At 47.3% G+C, this 16,437-nt stretch overlaps 1 protein-coding gene across 1 annotated transcript in view; it reads left to right on the top strand.

Moving 5' to 3' along the window:
* Positions 1-4,573: 4,573 nt before the first annotated feature.
* The window catches only part of SLC15A1 (solute carrier family 15 member 1), a 35,394-nt gene continuing 23,530 nt past the window's right edge, over positions 4,574-16,437 (top strand). The window contains exons 1-9 of the mRNA XM_013005077.2: positions 4,574-4,588; positions 4,930-5,011; positions 5,118-5,259; positions 6,680-6,799; positions 8,739-8,838; positions 9,055-9,145; positions 12,134-12,217; positions 14,932-14,947; positions 15,057-15,063. Coding sequence (XP_012860531.1) covers positions 4,574-4,588; positions 4,930-5,011; positions 5,118-5,259; positions 6,680-6,799; positions 8,739-8,838; positions 9,055-9,145; positions 12,134-12,217; positions 14,932-14,947; positions 15,057-15,063 — 657 coding nt within the window. The remainder of the gene's footprint in view (positions 4,589-4,929; positions 5,012-5,117; positions 5,260-6,679; positions 6,800-8,738; positions 8,839-9,054; positions 9,146-12,133; positions 12,218-14,931; positions 14,948-15,056; positions 15,064-16,437) is intronic.

The raw sequence follows: 16,437 nt of genomic DNA, 5'->3' as shown, positions 1-16,437 counted from the left end.
GAAAAGCACTGAATGGATTGAATTCTATTTCCCCCACCCCCCTAATTTGTGTCGACTGGGCTAGGCAGGGATCCGGTAATTAGCCTCCATTTTGTGATATGATGTGATTGTCCTACGTGTTGTAAGGCCTCACCTTGATGATGTTAATGAGGCCGGACTAGAGACAGTTGTGTTGCTGGGGCAGGCTGCCATCTGCAGGGGCAGGCTCTATGTGGAGCCAGTGCCTCTGGGGATATAAAAGGGAATAAACAAGCGAGCAGAAGTCAGAGGGACCTTGTACCCCAGGAAGAAAAGCAGGGAGTACAGCGCCCTTTGGAATGTGTCCCTTCCCCGAGAAACTCCTAGACTCAAGGGCAGATTGATGACAAAGTCCCTCTCCTAGAGCTGGCAACAGAGAGAAAGCGCTCCCTGGGCAGTAGCTACCTAGATCCAGCCTTCTAGCCTCCTACCCTGAGAGAGAATACAATTGTTTGTCAAAGTCACCCTCTTGTACCTCTGTTACAGCAGCACTCAGTCACTGAAACAAACCCATGCTAGGCAGTGAGGAGTCTGAGACAGCAGCCCCTCACCCTCAGTGGACACCGGCAGGGCCTTCACACGTCTGTCCCCCCTGGGCGAGGAGCAGGCAGAGCGAGCCGGGGCACGTGGGCCTGCATCAGGATAGGAATCGCTCTGGCAGAGCTGTGGTTCGGCTTGTGGTAGGGTGGGGCCGTGGGCTTGCACAGAACGAAGATGCAAGGTGGCCAACCAGAGAGGGAGATCCCAGAATGGGGACCCACGGAAGGGACTGATGGGGAGCTGTACGGGTGCCTTCATCACGCTGTGCAGCTTCGCTCCACACAGAAGGAACCTCCTGGTGCTCTGGGCCAGGGAGATGATCAAATTTAGGTAGAGAAACCGCACCGAGCCTTGCCGCAGCCGGCGACTGGCTCACCCAGCATGGCTTCTGCACCAGCCAACCACCCAGATATCACGTGGGATCTTGTTAGAAACCCAAATTCTTAGGTACCGAGAAGAGCCCGTCTTCTCAGTCACAAGCCACCACCCTCCAGCACTGCTTTCCCATGGAGCTGCTTCTAAAAAGGGTTGTGCTCTAGTACGCAGCCCGGAGGTCAAAGAGCAGTGGCCATGCCTGGGCACCCCGGGAGGGCAGAGTAACACTGTGCTCTGTCAGGTTTTCATGGTCTTTGTTACAGAAGCAGATTGCCACGCCTGTCTTCCGAGGGGTTCCTTGAGTGGGCTCAGACCTCCAGCCTTCCGGTTAGCAGCCAAAAGGGTGCACCCTCTGCACCGCCCAGGCACCCTGAACTGGGCGGTACAGAGTTCCACCAGGGGAACTTTAAGGGCAGTGACCTTTCCAAGTGTAGTCTCAGAGGAGCACCAACATCAACCTGATAGAAATGCAAGCTCTTAACAAATGTACAAGTGTGCTTGCCACAATGGATGGATGGATGGATTGTGATAAGCTGTACGAGCCCCCAATAAAATGATGAAATTTTTTTTTAAAAGAAGAAATGCAAGCTTTTGGGCCCTCCCAGACCTAGAGACTCGGCAGCTCTGGGGACAGGGCTCAGCCACCTGTTGATATTGACACAATCTCCAGTCGAGGGTCACTGCTGTGGGGCTTAGGGAGGCCTGACAGCCCAGAACTCTAAGATGAAGTGAGACTTGCGGCATCGATAGGGACTGAGTGCAGGGAGAGGGCTAGATGCTCGTGAAGGAGAACACAGCAGGTGCCAGGACATGGGTCCATGTGGAACGTGTATGCGTGGAATTACAGGAGGAGAAAGGGTTCAACCAGGACCCTTAGAGCCCTCGTGGTGTAGTGGTTAAGCAATGGGCTGTGATCTGCAAGGTCAGCAGTTTGAACCACCAGCAGTCTGGGCTTTCTGCTCCCATAAACAGTTACAGTCTCAGAAACCACAGGGACTCACTATGAGTCAACATTGACTCTATGACAGTGAGCGAGAGCCAGGGAAGAATGGACTGCTAACCACGAGGTGGGCGGTTCAAACCCACCCGGCACTCCATGGGAGAAAGATGGGGCTGTCTGCCTCTTCAATGACTTGTAGCCTCGGAAACCCTCTATAGCTGTGGTTCTGAACCTTCCTAATACCGTGACCCTTTCATACAGTTCCTCATGTTGTAGTGACCCCCCAACCATAAAATTATTTTCATTGCTACTTCATCACTGTCATTTTGCTACTGTGATGAACCGGGCAACCCCCAAAGGGGTCGTGACCCACAGGTTGAGAACCGCTGCTCTATAGGGTCCCTATGAGTTGGAAGGCCTCGATGGCAGTGGCTTGGGTTGGGTTTCTAAGTGTTAGCTGTGTAGCCAGCCAGCCTGTGATCAGCAGTCCAAGGCTGCCCCAGCAGCACCATGTGCCCAGTGGGCTTGGCCTGCACTGACTCACGTGTGTTCTTCTCCCCGTTTTCAGACTGTGTGCTGGGCATTGTGAAAGACGGGGGGCAGGGGGCGCGTGGAGATGCATGCGACTTACCCACCTGAGGAATTTTGGGTAGAGGGCAGGCAGACATAGAAGCTGTTCTTCACTGCCCAGTGACCTACGAGATGGGTGTGCAACACTGTGCCTAACACTGCTCGGGGGGTGGGCAGGGCCAGTTTCTTGAAGCATTGGTGGCTTACACAGGAGTAGGGAGGGGCACAGGTCCCAGGGGCCATGCATGCGAGCATGGCACAGAAGTGGCCCTCTTGTGTGCTAAGGAGTTTGGGTGACAGCACACCGCGTTCTGTAAACAAGTAATTGGGCATCATTAGAATCATCTCTGCATGGAGGGCTGGGAAGGAAGGCAAAGCCTAGGACCAAGAAATGGCCATTAAATCTTCACTCTGTGGGAGACAGACATCTGCACCGGAAAACCAGACTACTGCCACCAGGTGATTCCAACTCGAAGTGGCACTGGGGGCTACAGACTGGAACTGAGCTCCACCGTGTTTTCTTGGCTGGCTCTCATGGAAGCGGTTTGTCAGACCTTTCTTCCACGGCTCTGCTCTGGGCCTCCAAATAGCCCACCTTTTGATTCGTAGTGAATTGTGCCACCCAGGGGTCTCCCTAGCTAACCATAAAACCAAATCTACCACGTGGGAGTTGGGGAGGGAGCTGATACTGTGAGGAATACCTCGGTCCTTGGCTTTGCGAGAGAAAGAATTCATGACGAAGCCTGGGTTGTGATCTGAGTGAGTTTACAGAGGATGGAAGTGGCCCAAATGTGGGGACTGAGGCCCGGCCACGAGAGAGCGGCAGAGCAAACGCCTGGCTTTTCAGCCCTCCCCCATTGGGAGGCGTGGTCCATGGAACTGGTTAACCTCATTGGCTGAATTAAATTCACCTGGCCCAGATGGGCCACCCACCCACCTAGGTGTACCACCCCTTCCGGGGAGGAAGCTCAAAACTCTGAGCAAGCGCAATGGCCACCCCAGCCCCTGTATTTGCTACCTAACAATACCAAGGGTTCAACTAGAATGTAAACGTTTAGAAAACAATGATGGCAACGTATGTACAAATATACTTGATACAGTTGATGTATGTTATCAGAGCTGGAAGAGCCCCTAGTAAAATGACCTTTAAATGAACAAGAACCACACACACAAAACCCCCCAAATCGACTGCCATAAAGTCCACTCAGACTCCTAGCCACGCTGTGAGCCAGAGTGAACTCCCCGCGGGAGTGGGGGGCCTTCTCCTTCTCTCGTGGGTCAGCTGACCTTTGGGTGTCAAGCCCTGTGTTTCACCACTGGCTGACTGAGGTTCCTTTGAGGGACCCACCAGGAGAAAAAAAAATCCACTGCCAACGAGCTGATTCTGACTCATAGCAATCCTACAAGGCAGCAGTTCTCAACTCGTGGGTCGACCCTTTGGGGGTCGAACGACCCTTTACACAGGGGTCGCCAGATTCATAAAGGTAGCAAAATGACAGTGATGAAGTAGCAACGAAAACGATTTTATGGTTGGGGGGGTCAACACAACATGAGGAACTGTATGAAAGGGTTGCAGCATTAGGAAGCTCGAGAACCACTGCTATAGGACAAGGTAGAACTGCCCCTGTGGGTTTCTGAGAGTGTAACAGGGGAGTAGAAAGCCTCATTTTTCTCCCTCAGAGCAGCTGGTGGTTTTGAACTGCTGGCCTTCGGGTTAGCAGCCCCATGTGTATTGGCGCTTCCTTTTAGGTTCCCATAAACACTTCATAGTTCAGATAGTTAATCCTCAGAGCAACCCAATGACCTTGTGAGGCAATGCGTTTCAGCTTGTGGCTATAGGCAGCCGTGGAAGTGTTTGGAAGAGAGAATGGTTTGGATACAGTTCTCTCAGCTGCTTGCTCTGGGCTCAGTGCACAAGAATAGGAACTAAAGGTGCAGATGCCCGGCCCCTCCTGAGAAGCGGCCCCTCCCAAGAAGGGCCCTAGATAAAGGGGGCTGGCAAGGGTTGGTGACACTACTTTATGGTCACGAAGAGTCGGAGGGGCTGAGAAAAAAAGGGGGAGGGCTGTATTTCACTTGCTTGATTGCCTCTATCGACTCTAATTGTGGTATCTTGTTTTTCTCACAGGGATGTCCAAATCAAAGGTACGTATCCGCTTTTCTTCCCTGTATGCGTTTTTGCTTCTAAATAATCACAAGGTCGTTCCCTTAACACAAGGGTACTGTGCACCTGGCACCGCTGAGGGCGCCCTCTTGAGTTTCTGCAAGGTAGCTTCCGTGCAGGAAGACTCACAGTAAACCTAGGGGCTTTCTTTCATTGTTCTCTCCACCTGGAGAGATTAATCGGACGGAGTGAACTTCTTCAAATTCTAGATTCCACCTCTGGGCAGCCCCGGACTAGCCTCCTCTGTGTGTCATGCTGGTAGCACATGTTTGTGCACGTGAAACAGGGAAGCGCTTGTTTCAACGGCGTTCTGTTTTGGCAGACCTGCTTTGGCTACCCGTTGAGCATCTTCTTCATCGTGGTCAATGAGTTCTGTGAAAGATTTTCCTACTATGGCATGAGAGGTAACTTTTCAGCCCGCCTCACCCTGCAGAGACGGAACGTGAGTTTCAAAGCCAATGCTAACTGGTGTTTCTCCCTCCCCCTCCTCCACCTTTCGTCTGCGCCAAGCCCTCCTGATTCTGTACTTCAGGAATTTCATCGGATGGGATGACAACCTGTCCACAGCCATCTACCACACCTTCGTGGCTCTGTGCTACCTGACGCCAATTCTCGGAGCGCTCATCGCCGACTCCTGGCTGGGAAAGTTCAAGTGAGTAGTTGGGAACCTTCTTTATTCGCAAACAAGGCACCGACAAAAAAGCCATGGGGTGAGTTTTGTGGGGCAGGAAGGAGCGTCTGGGGACCTCAGTGCTGAGGAGAGCGTTACAGACCTTGGTGTGGCCCGTCATGTCAGCCCCAGAGCCCAGCAGAGCCCTGCGTTTAGAGGCGTGCAGGCAAGCACCGTCAGCCGTTGTATTTCTTCTCCAAACCATGAGAGCGTCTTCACTCCATCATGCCAAACGTAGCAAGACACTCTCGTTAATGATGGGGAGGCACGTTCTGGCTTCCCAGGGCCATGCACATGGCACTAGGTAGCTCAGGAGCACACTCCTCTGACCTGACAGGAAAAGCTGGAGGTGTGAATTCCCAGGGGTTATCAGGAAATACGTCCTATGATGTAATGAAGGATGAGGAGGCTCTTCTGTGCCAAAGAAATGACATGGGCCAAAACTGGATTGTTTACTGTTTCAAAACAATCCTCCTAGTAGAGATACCAGGAGGATTAGGGGAGGATGGGGGGAAAAAGAGGGAATCAATCACAAGGATCAACCGAAAACCCCCTCCCAGGAGGACGAATAATGGAAAAGTGGGTGAGGGGCGACGGAGGACGATGTAAGATATGGAAAAAAATAATCTATAACTTATCAAGAGTCTGTGCGGGAGGGAGGACGGGGGAGGGAGCAGGAAGAAATGGGGAGCTGCTATCAGGGGCTCAAGTGGGAAGAGAATGCTTTGAAAACGATGATGGCGGCATATGTGCAAATGTGCTTGACATATGGGAGGAATGTATGGATTGTGATAAGAGATGGAAGAGCCCCCAATAAAGGTATTTAAAAAAATAAATAAAACTATCTTCCAGGAGTAACCAGTGGTCCACACCTGGCCAAATGCCCTCACCTGGCCCACTCACTTGTTAAAGCAGAGCTTAGAACCAGTTCAATTTGCTTTGACCTCCTGCTGAGAATTTGCCTTCCCCTCCCCAGATAGATTGAATTAGAATCCTCCCTAATAATCCTTTTTTCCTCCGTAATAATCTTGTTAGCAATACGGAGAACCACCTGAGGATCTATTAGAATCACCTGGAAATCTTATTAAACAGCAGGTTCTGATTCCTGGGAGGAAGGTGCAAATTCTCAGCAGGGGTTGAAGTGCAAGGGACCGTCTTGAAATCCTGGTTTCAAGAGATGCTCTTATGTGGTTGGAGCTTCCCTTCCCCCCAGCCAAGACTTTGGAATGACAAGCTATGCAACAAATCCTCACTCTGGCTTTCGGAGCTGTCCACTTCATTTGAGTGTGAGAAACAAGTAAATTCCTGACTGGGCTCCTGAATGGTTTGAAAGGAGGGGCCTTGGCAATAGAAAAGGATGTGTACTGCTCTTCCAATCCGCTTGTTTTCTCTGATAACACAGGACAATCGTGTCGCTCTCCATTGTGTACACCATCGGACAAGCCGTCATCTCAGTGAGCTCCATCGCCGACCTCACAGGCCAAGACAACGATGGGAAGTCTCTTAACATTTCTGTTCACGTGTGAGTTGCTGTCAGCTCCTGCTCTGCCCAGCCTTGACTGCTGAAGGAGTATTCTAATTTCCCCTCCTTTTTCTTGAACCCCACTTTGACTGTAAGGCGGCTTTCCAACTCTCTAGAACAATGCTGGGATGTCATCATCAGACAAGGGAGGCACAGCGGCCCCAGGAACCCCTCACCTGCAGCGTCGCCATGGAGTGGGCCTTTGTGTTAGACCTGATCTTCCAGGGAGGGGCCTACCCCCACAGACAGACCCTGGGGGTTTCTGAGGCTGTAAATCTTGATGGGGCCAGAGAGCCTCATCTTTCTCCTGTGGAACTGCTGGTGGGTTCAAATTGCTGACCTTGTGCTTCCCAGCCCAGCAGGATGGGATTCACTACGCCTCCGGGGCTCCTTTGGGCAAGTAGTCGGTGCTCAATACATCTTAGCGATTTGTTTTATTTCGTGGAATTTGTATTGGAACATGGCTAAGATTCTCACAAGAGTGCATGATGCACACTATCAAATTGACCATGCTTTGTTTGGCATTTCAATTGTGGAGAATAACAACATCTGGGACCCTTGAGTGGCACAAATGGTCAAGCACTCAACTACTTGCCCAAAGGTTGTCGGTTTGAACCCATCCAGAGGCACCTCCAAAGAGAGACCTGGTGATCTGCTTCCCAAATGTCCCAGCCGGGAAATCCTCAGGGAACATCTGGACTCGGCACACACAGGCCTGCCCGAGCCAGAATCAGTTTGACAGCACGCAGTGACAGTAACAATGTTAGAGACATGAGTTAGGAGGCAAATAAAATTGATAGAGGCAGGAGCACATGGTGAGGAAAGCGCTCCTTCTCCGTGCGCTCTTTTCCTAGACTTTCCTTGTTTAATAGAAGCTTTGCCCTCTCTCTAAGCAACGTTGGCAGCCAGACAATAATAGGAAACAACCCTTGCACGGCTTCATAGCACCTGCCTGTAACACTACAACTGCAAAGGTGGGTTGATGCCTTCGAGGAAATGTCCCCCCTTTAATTCAGCAAGTGAAATACAGACAACTTAGAAAATAAAAAACGAAAGAAAAAGAAGTGATCCTTAATCCCATCGCCTAGATATAACTACAGCCCTTTCCCTACACTTCTTTCTAGTCTTCTGTATGTTGTGAACGAATTAACATCATACTGTCTCTCGCGGTAGTCTGCTTCTCCAGGAAGTCATGTTTCCAATGACATTTCCCCCCACTGTTATTAGCCTGTTTTCATGGTACCAGAGACAACGCCTTTGCGGATTGGTTTAAGCGACATCTCATTTGTTCGTTCAGTTACTGGATAATTAATTATAAAGTTCAGGAGAGCTCCATGTATCACTCTTTGTCCAGACTTCCAGTCATTGCTTTGCATTTTCTAGGGCACGAACTTGAACGCTCGTAAACTCGTGTTTTTATTGCACAAACAATACTGCATTTCCACTGATTTATCTTTCTCAGAATGTTGGAGTGCCATACCAGGAGAAGGGGAAGGTCAGGGGTAGAAAGGGGGAATCGATCACAAGGATCATCAACATCCAGGGGGACGAACAACAGAAAAGTGGGTGAGGGGTGACAAAGGATGATGTAAGCTATGAAAATAATAATCTATAACTTATCAAGGGTTCATGAGGGAGGGAGGGGGAAAATGAGGAGCTGATACCAAGGGCTCAAGTAGAAAGAAAATGCTTTGAAAATGATGATGGCAATGTGTACAAAGGTGCCTGACACAATGGATGAATGTATGGATTGTGATAAGAGATGTAAGAGCCCCCAATAAAAGTATGTAATTAAAAAAGAAAGAAAGAAAGGAAAGTTGGGGCGCCTTCTCTGTGTCTGCCCTTGCCGTTGCCCAGGCCTCCTCTTCAGATAACTAGGGAAAGGAGGGCTCTGCATTGAAGGACCTGACCTTTTGGCAATAACCGCTTCTTTCCTCAGGGCACTGTCCATGATTGGCTTGGCCCTGATAGCTCTTGGTACAGGAGGAATAAAGCCCTGTGTGTCTGCTTTTGGTGGAGATCAGTTTGAAGAGGGCCAGGTAAGAACACGTACCTTCCTAGAAGCCACATAAATGAAATTAAATTCTAGGGAGATATGTATAATCATCTGTGGTCCAGTTGGTTCCTTTCCAGTCCCTTGAAAGCCAGGTACTGGTTAAAACTTGGTTGGGAGTGACAGCAGGTCATCGGCTCCGTCTGCTCAGGTGGTCTGTAGCCAAGGCGGCCCTACTTTACCATTGTCCTTTTCACTGCAGGAACAACAAAGAAACCGATTCTTTTCCATCTTTTATTTGGCCATCAATGCGGGAAGTTTGCTTTCTACTATCATCACCCCCATCCTCAGAGGTAAAAATTAACAAAGTAAAACCTAAACTACCTACTGTTTGGCTTTCCCCATTGCATGGAAGAAAGAGGGGTGAAAAGGTTAGAATGTTAGGTCTTGGTCTTTTTGCCTGTTTTCTTTAGCCATATGCTTCCGCTGGCAGGTGTATGGCTGGGTCTAAATTGGAGTCCAGGACATGAGCTTCTCCCCCACCCCCCCAAGTTTTATTTCCTTTTCTCATCGTATCCGAGAAGGAGCCCTGGTGGCATGGTGGGTGAGCTCTTGGCTGCTAACCTGAGGGTTGGCAGGTAGACCCCACCGGCCCACCACTCCACAGGACAAAGATATGGCCATTTGCTTCCACCAAGATACATGGCCTTGGGAACCCCTTGGGACAATTCTGCTCTGACCTTTCAGGTCTCTGCATCTCAGAATTAATTCAATGGCACACAAAAACTTGCATTCATTCATAACATATTAATTTGGCAATATCATTTAAAATCCATTCCCACTTACTTGGTGGAAATTCAATAGCTGTTATTCTGGTACTCGGGAGAAAGATGGGGCTGTCTGGTCCCGTAAAGAGTTACAGCCTCAGAAACCCAAAGGCAGCTCTACCCTGTCCTACAGCGTTGCCGTGAGTTGGCTTTGACCCCAGGGCACTGAGTTTGGATTTTTGATTTATTCTTGTACTACATTTGCTCACCTAACCCCCACACCCCAATACCTCCCCAAAGGCACATGCTAGGGTAAGTAATGCGTGTGTGTTTAAATGATCAGGATAATTTTTCTAGAGGTAAAATCATGACACTCAAACCAATACACACTGGACATATATCCAATATTTAGCTTATTAACTAAGGAGGGAACTGGAAAGTTGTTATGATCCATTCAAGTCAGAATTTGACCTGATTTATATTTCTTCCAGAAAAAAAAATTTATTTTGTATTGTCATAAGCAGCAATCATTTCTACAACTGTGGACAGAATGCATTAGCCCGCCTCTCAGTTTTCTACTAATTAAATTTCTTTCTCTACAAAATGGTAAAATCACCTTGTCAAAGACAAACTCAAAACCAGAGCTCTGACCTGGTTCAACCACTGCTTAAAAGTTTGCATTTCCAGCCCAGATACGCTGAGTCAGAATCCAGTTTGGCCAGAGTCCAGGTGATGCTCACCCCTGTGTGAGAGACTGTTGGAAACCTTGATCCACACACACAAAAAAGATCCTGATAAAACCAAAAGCCAAACTCACTACCATGGAGCGATTCTGACTCATAGCAAGTCTATGGGACAGGTAGAAGTGCCCTGTGGGACAGGGAGATCTGCCCTTGTGGGACAGGGAGATCTGCCCTTGTGGGGTTCTGAGACTGATTTTTTACAGCAGTAGAAAACCTCGTCTTTCTCTGTGGAGAAGCTGTTGGATCTGATCAAACAGCTGAACTCAACTTGTAGCCCACTACACTAGGGCCCCTTTAATGGAGACTGTCTGTAACTGTAGGGATGGCACCGATAATCTTGGAGGTTCCGCATCAAAAAGGTTTCCATTAGTCTCTGTCACAGACTTAGTTTTTACCCATCCTAGAGTTTCAGAGCTAAAATGGATCCTAGGTCATGGGCTAGCAAACTACGGTCCCTGAGCCGAATCAGAAATCCAGACAGGATCCTTTATTTATGTGTTGTCTGTGGCTGCTTGCACCCTACAAAGGTGGAGGCGGAGAGCCGTGAAAACGATAGAATGGACCACAGAGCCTGAAGGGCTTCCTATCTGGACCTCTACAGAAAAGTTTACCCACTCTGCCACTTGTTTCTTAGTTAGCCTGCCTGCAGGGACGTACCATCTTCAATTTTCCACTGTGGTTTTGGTTTTACTGGTGGGGATGTTGGGTACGCCTTGGACTGGAAACTGCATGGCCAACAGTTCAAACCTTCCAGCAGCTCTGTAGGAGACAGATGCCTATCTGCTCAGAAACATACACACAATAAAATATTACAATACAAAAACCTCAAACTCCCCGTCATCATCAATGCCGATTCACAGCCACCCTATAGGACAGGGAAGACCTGCCCCTGTGAGTTTCCAAGACAGTAACTGTTCACAGGATAGAACACCCCATCCATCTCCCTCGGAGTGGTTGGTGGTTTTGAACTACTGACCTTGTGCATTGCAGCCCAACAGGTCACCACTGTGTCACCAGGCTCCGAATGGAATATTGCACATTACTAAAAGTCAGTGTTGAAACCACAGAGCACCTCATGGCATGGGTTGACCTGGAGAACGCTATGCTGAGTGAAAACAAGACAGACGTTCATAACCAAGGGAACCAACTTTATAGGTTCCCAAGGGGACAGGGAGCAAAGGAGGGAAGTCGTAGGCTAGAGGACTGACAGGCATTAATGTGGGTAAAGGGCAAGATAGTAATCTAAAAGAAGGAGAAGAGAATGGGGTGGTGGTTAATAAGTCATTGATAAGGGATTTGATAAATAGTTTAAACTGGTGCAAACAAAATTGATTATCTGTAATGTAAAGCCCCCACTTAACAATTTTTAAAAAATGGTTTGTTTAATTATCTCTGACTTAAAACAACCCCAAAAATTAACAGCCTCAGACGCCCTATATAGGGCCACTGTGAGTCAGTCTACTCAATGGCAATTAAGCTTCTGGGTGACAGTGGTCTGAGTTCCACTATCTTCAAGTTATTGTATCCAGGTCAGATTCATCTTCCCCACTACAAAATTCCACAGAGCAGATCAGTAGGAGCCCATTGGTTTGGGCTTGGCTAGCTCCACACATTGTTTAGAGGTTAAGAGAAGACCCTGTCACCTCTGTCTACTGCAACATTGCTTTGCTCAGCCGAAAGTGACATCAGTAAGGCAAATGGATAAGTCTAGATTCTAGAACATTCAGTGAAAACAACATGCCAAAAGTAGCGAGGGATATTTTTTTTTTAAGATAGGCATGGTGTATTATCAATGCCATAATTAATTTTAAATCCTGTCATTTCTCCCCAGTTCAAACGTGTGGAATCCACAGCCAACAAGCTTGCTACCCATTGGCATTTGGGGTTCCTGCTGCTCTGATGGCTGTATCTCTGAGTAAGTAGAAATCAGCTGAGTTCCTCAGCTGAGCATTTAATCAGGTCAGGCCCTACATTAATTATGGTGGCTCCTGGTTTGAAGTCCATGTAACCAAGTGTAACAAGAAGCCTAAAGAATTGCCATAATGACAGTGGTCTTCATTTACCTGGAGCAAGAGAGGAAAATTGAGTCAGAAATAGCAGAAGGATGTGGGGTGAACGTGTGGCTAGTTGCCTCGTGGACAGCAGTCTCTGTCGTCATGAGCTGGAAGAGGATGGGATCTGGCTACCATTACAGGACATTTTGATCAAGGATTCTATAGAATAGTCCTGATCAAAAGAGGGACAATAAAGAACACAATTCCAAATGCTCGTAGACTCTCGATTTTCTGAAGCCACAGAGAGTCGATGAGCCTTTGAAACCCTTTCCCTGAAATTATCTTTAAACTTTGCACCAAAAATATCCTCTGGAGTGTTTATAAAACCAAGCAATTCTTCAGAAGATCCAAAACAAATAATCATATTGTTGAGACCGAGGGAGGTCAGAGTGGACCCAAAACCCATCTGTAGATCATCGGATATCCTCTTTCCAGAAGGGTCACAAAGAAGGGATGAGTCAGCCAGGGTGCAGTATAGCACTGATGAAACACACAGCATTCGTCTGGTTCTTTGAGTTTTCCTCACCCCCAATATCATGACCCTAGCTCTACCTTGCAAATCTGGCTAGACTGGAGCATGTACACTGATACAGCCAAGAGCTCTCGACACATGGAATCCAGGCGAGATAAACCCCTTGGGAACAGAAATGGGAGTAGTGATACCAAGAGGGTCAGAGAAAGGTGAAGTGAGAAGGAGGAGAAAAGGGGGAACCCATCTCAATGGTATAACACCGTTCCCCCCAAAAGGGGAAGAACAACAGAAACGTGGGTGAAGGGAGATATGAAAATAATAATAATTTATCATTTATTAAGGGTTCACAAGGGTGGAATGGTGGGAGAAGGAGGGAAAAAAGGAGCTAATAACAGGGCTCAAACAGAAAGGAAATGTTTAGAAAACGATGTTGGTAACCTATGTACAAATGTGCTTGATACAATTGATATATGGATTGTTCTAAGAGCTGTAAGAGCTCCAATAAAATGATTTTTAAATATATAATCCTTTGAACATCCCATAAAAATAAATAACTAAATAAAACCAAACAATTGTTTAGCTTGACTAGTGAAAAAAAAATCAAGTTCTGTCTTGAGGCTTATATTCCTTCAAGAACTATTTTCTATGGAATCAAATGAACAAAAGCAACTCCAACGGTCAGACTGGAGCCTTTGGAAGCAGTGAGTTCATGTTCGTGGGAGAGGAAGAATTCAGGAGCAGAGGGTGAGGACAAATGCAGAGCTCAAAGAGCCGCATCAGTGTCCCTGAAGTTCACCTGCGGAAGGTGTTGGATTGGCATATGCTTGGCTGTGTACATTCCCAACGACTGACGAAATCAATAACTGCCATCGGATGTTGTACCTGCACAAAGTCGTCAAAGGACGAGCACAGTGTTTCGAGGGAATTGGATCCAATAAAGGCTTACACAATAACGCATCAAGTGGATTGGACAGTTACAGGTTTGATGTTATTTGGGCAGATTAATGCTGAAGAGGATTTACATTTACAACCTGTGGCTGAAGTCTATGGTTGGTGGGAAGAAATGGTGGCCTGACTTAATTGTTGTTTAAATATTTCCAGTGAACATCTAAGTTTCCACACTGTATCATCTCCAAATGTTTCTACCAGCACACCCTCCCTTGAGAGAAATATAGAAGAGAGTTGATGGAAAAAATGAAATGATGGGTGGGGGGGAGGGAGCATGGAGTAGAGACCCAAAGCCCATCTGTAGACAACTGGACATCCTCTCACAGAAGGGTCACACGGAAGAGATGAGCCAGTCAGGGTGCAGTATAGCACCGATGAAACACACAATTTTGCTCTAGTTCTTTAATGCTTCCTCTGCACACACACCACCACCTCAATTCTACCTTACAAATCAGATTAGACCAGAGCATGCACACTGCTACAGATAGGAGCCTGAATCACAGGGAATCCAGGATAGATAAACCTCTCAGGGCCAACAATGAGAATAGAGATGCCAGGAGGATAAGGGAAAGGTGAGAGGGAAAGGTGAAATGGTCAAAAGATCAACATATAGCCCCCTTCCAGGGGGACAAACCACAGAAAAGTAGGTGAAAGGTGACAGAGGACAATATAAGATATGAAAATAATGATCTATAACTTAGCAAGGGTTCATGAGGGAGGATGGGTGGGGGAGGAAGCGGGGAAAAATGAAGAGCTGATACCAAGGGCTCAAGTAGTAAGGAAATGCTTTGAAAATGATGATGGCAGCAAATGTACAAATGTGATTGACACAATGGATGAATGTATGGATGGTGATAAGAGATCTAAGAGCCCCCAATAAAAGTATTTAATGAAAAAAATGAAATGAGAAGATACTGGCATTTTCCCATGAAATTCTGAAGCCCCTTCAGGCATGTGCATATATTAGATGCCTTTCTTCGCATGTTAGTTCTTGGTCTTTAGGGAATGTGTAGAATTTCCATGTGGGAGAGTCTGACTGGAGAGATGATAAAACAAGAAAGAAACTGAATCTGATAACCATCTTCAGCTTTATTACCTCATCTCCTACCCAAATGCATGGCAGCCAGCCTTACCGCTTTATCCCGTTTTCCACAGTTCTTAACAGCATCAAGTAAGGCCCCTGTTTACTGTTCCTGCTCGTGTTTTAACAGATTAGCGTTATGCTTGCATCTATGCTGAAGCCTGTATTCTCCCTTTTTCCATGTCCTTTCTTTCCTAAGTCTTCAGGTACTGCTGCACATCTCTAGGAGGCTCCCTACACGCTGCCCTTTCTCATCTGGGGTGCAGGGCCACGAGCACTCCAGACAGTGTTGTTCTGTATTCTGGACGTTAGGTCCATCCTCGTCCAGCCCATCGAAGCGCTTGTGTTGGACTCTGCTGCTCCTTCCAGAGGAACCCTCAGGGTCAGCTCCACCTCCAGAAATTCCTGAGTGCAACGGGCGTCAGTGAGGGTTCTTTGCATCTGTAGCTTTAAATACTCAAATATTAGTTGGCAAAAGAGGGAGACTAAATCTATTGGGCAGCTTCTTGCTTTGGGTAAGAAGGTAAATAAGCTATTTCTTCAAGTACAAAGAACATCTATAATGAAGGAACTGCTTGGAGATGTGCTTGGGAGTTAAGCCCCAGCCCCATTGCATCAAGCCAATTTCAATTCATAGGGACCCTGTATAAGGTGTCTGAGGCTGTAAATCCTGGCAGGAATAGACAGCCTCATCTTTCCCCTTCAGAGCTGCTGGTAGGTTTGAACCACCAACCATGTGGTTAGTTGGCCAGCGCTTACCCAACAGTCCCCCAGGTTCTTTCAAAATCTTATTTCAAAGACTTTCTTAATTGCTAAAAACACAAAGAATCAAACTGTCCTGTCTTTAAGTTACTGAAGTGCGGTATTGAGAACCAGAAGTTCTAGCAGAGGAACCACGTTTTTGCAGTTCCTCGAAGAAATGCTTTTTCTAAGTAAGTTTCACAGTATTCCTTTTGCTGTGAAGGTCCACGAAGAACTCCCTTCTTGAAAGCTCTTAGCATTTGTAAAACTGTAACTAGGGCGCCAAGTCATGGTCACTACATCTCTGTACCGTGACCAGAGAATACATGCTGCCACATATAATTAAGCAAAAGATTAATAAGATGAATTCTGATGTTTTCCTGAAGATTTAAAAGCAAACACCCAAAAAGAAAACTTTCTCTTACCATTGCAGTCAGAAAATTAGAGCTATTTATTGTTTTTAGAGAGTAATTAATCAATCTCTTAAATGAGACCATGGTCAGTCTTTTTGTGTCTCTTTAAATAAGGTAGAACTTGTGCTTGAAAAGTTGTACTGAATACAGATAGGAACTGGAAACACAGGGAATCCAGGGCAGATGATCCTTTCAGGACCAGTCAGTCATGAGAGTAGTGATACCGGGAGGGTGGAGGGAGGGTGGGGTGGAAAGGGGGAACTAATTACAAGGATCTCCACATAACCTCCTCCCTGAGGGACAGACAACAGAAAAGTGGGTGAAGGGAGATGTCGGGCAGTGTAAGATATGACAAAATAATAATTTATAAATTATCAAGGGTTCGTGAGGGAGGGGAAAATGAGGAGCTGATGCCGGGGGCTTGAG

Source organism: Echinops telfairi, unplaced genomic scaffold (genome assembly GCF_000313985.2).
Source record: "Echinops telfairi isolate 266 unplaced genomic scaffold, ASM31398v2 ScPeMD7_7467;HRSCAF=8505_0, whole genome shotgun sequence".
Lineage (NCBI taxonomy): Eukaryota > Metazoa > Chordata > Mammalia > Afrosoricida > Tenrecidae > Echinops > Echinops telfairi.
This window is presented reverse-complemented; position numbering and strand designations above follow the sequence as displayed.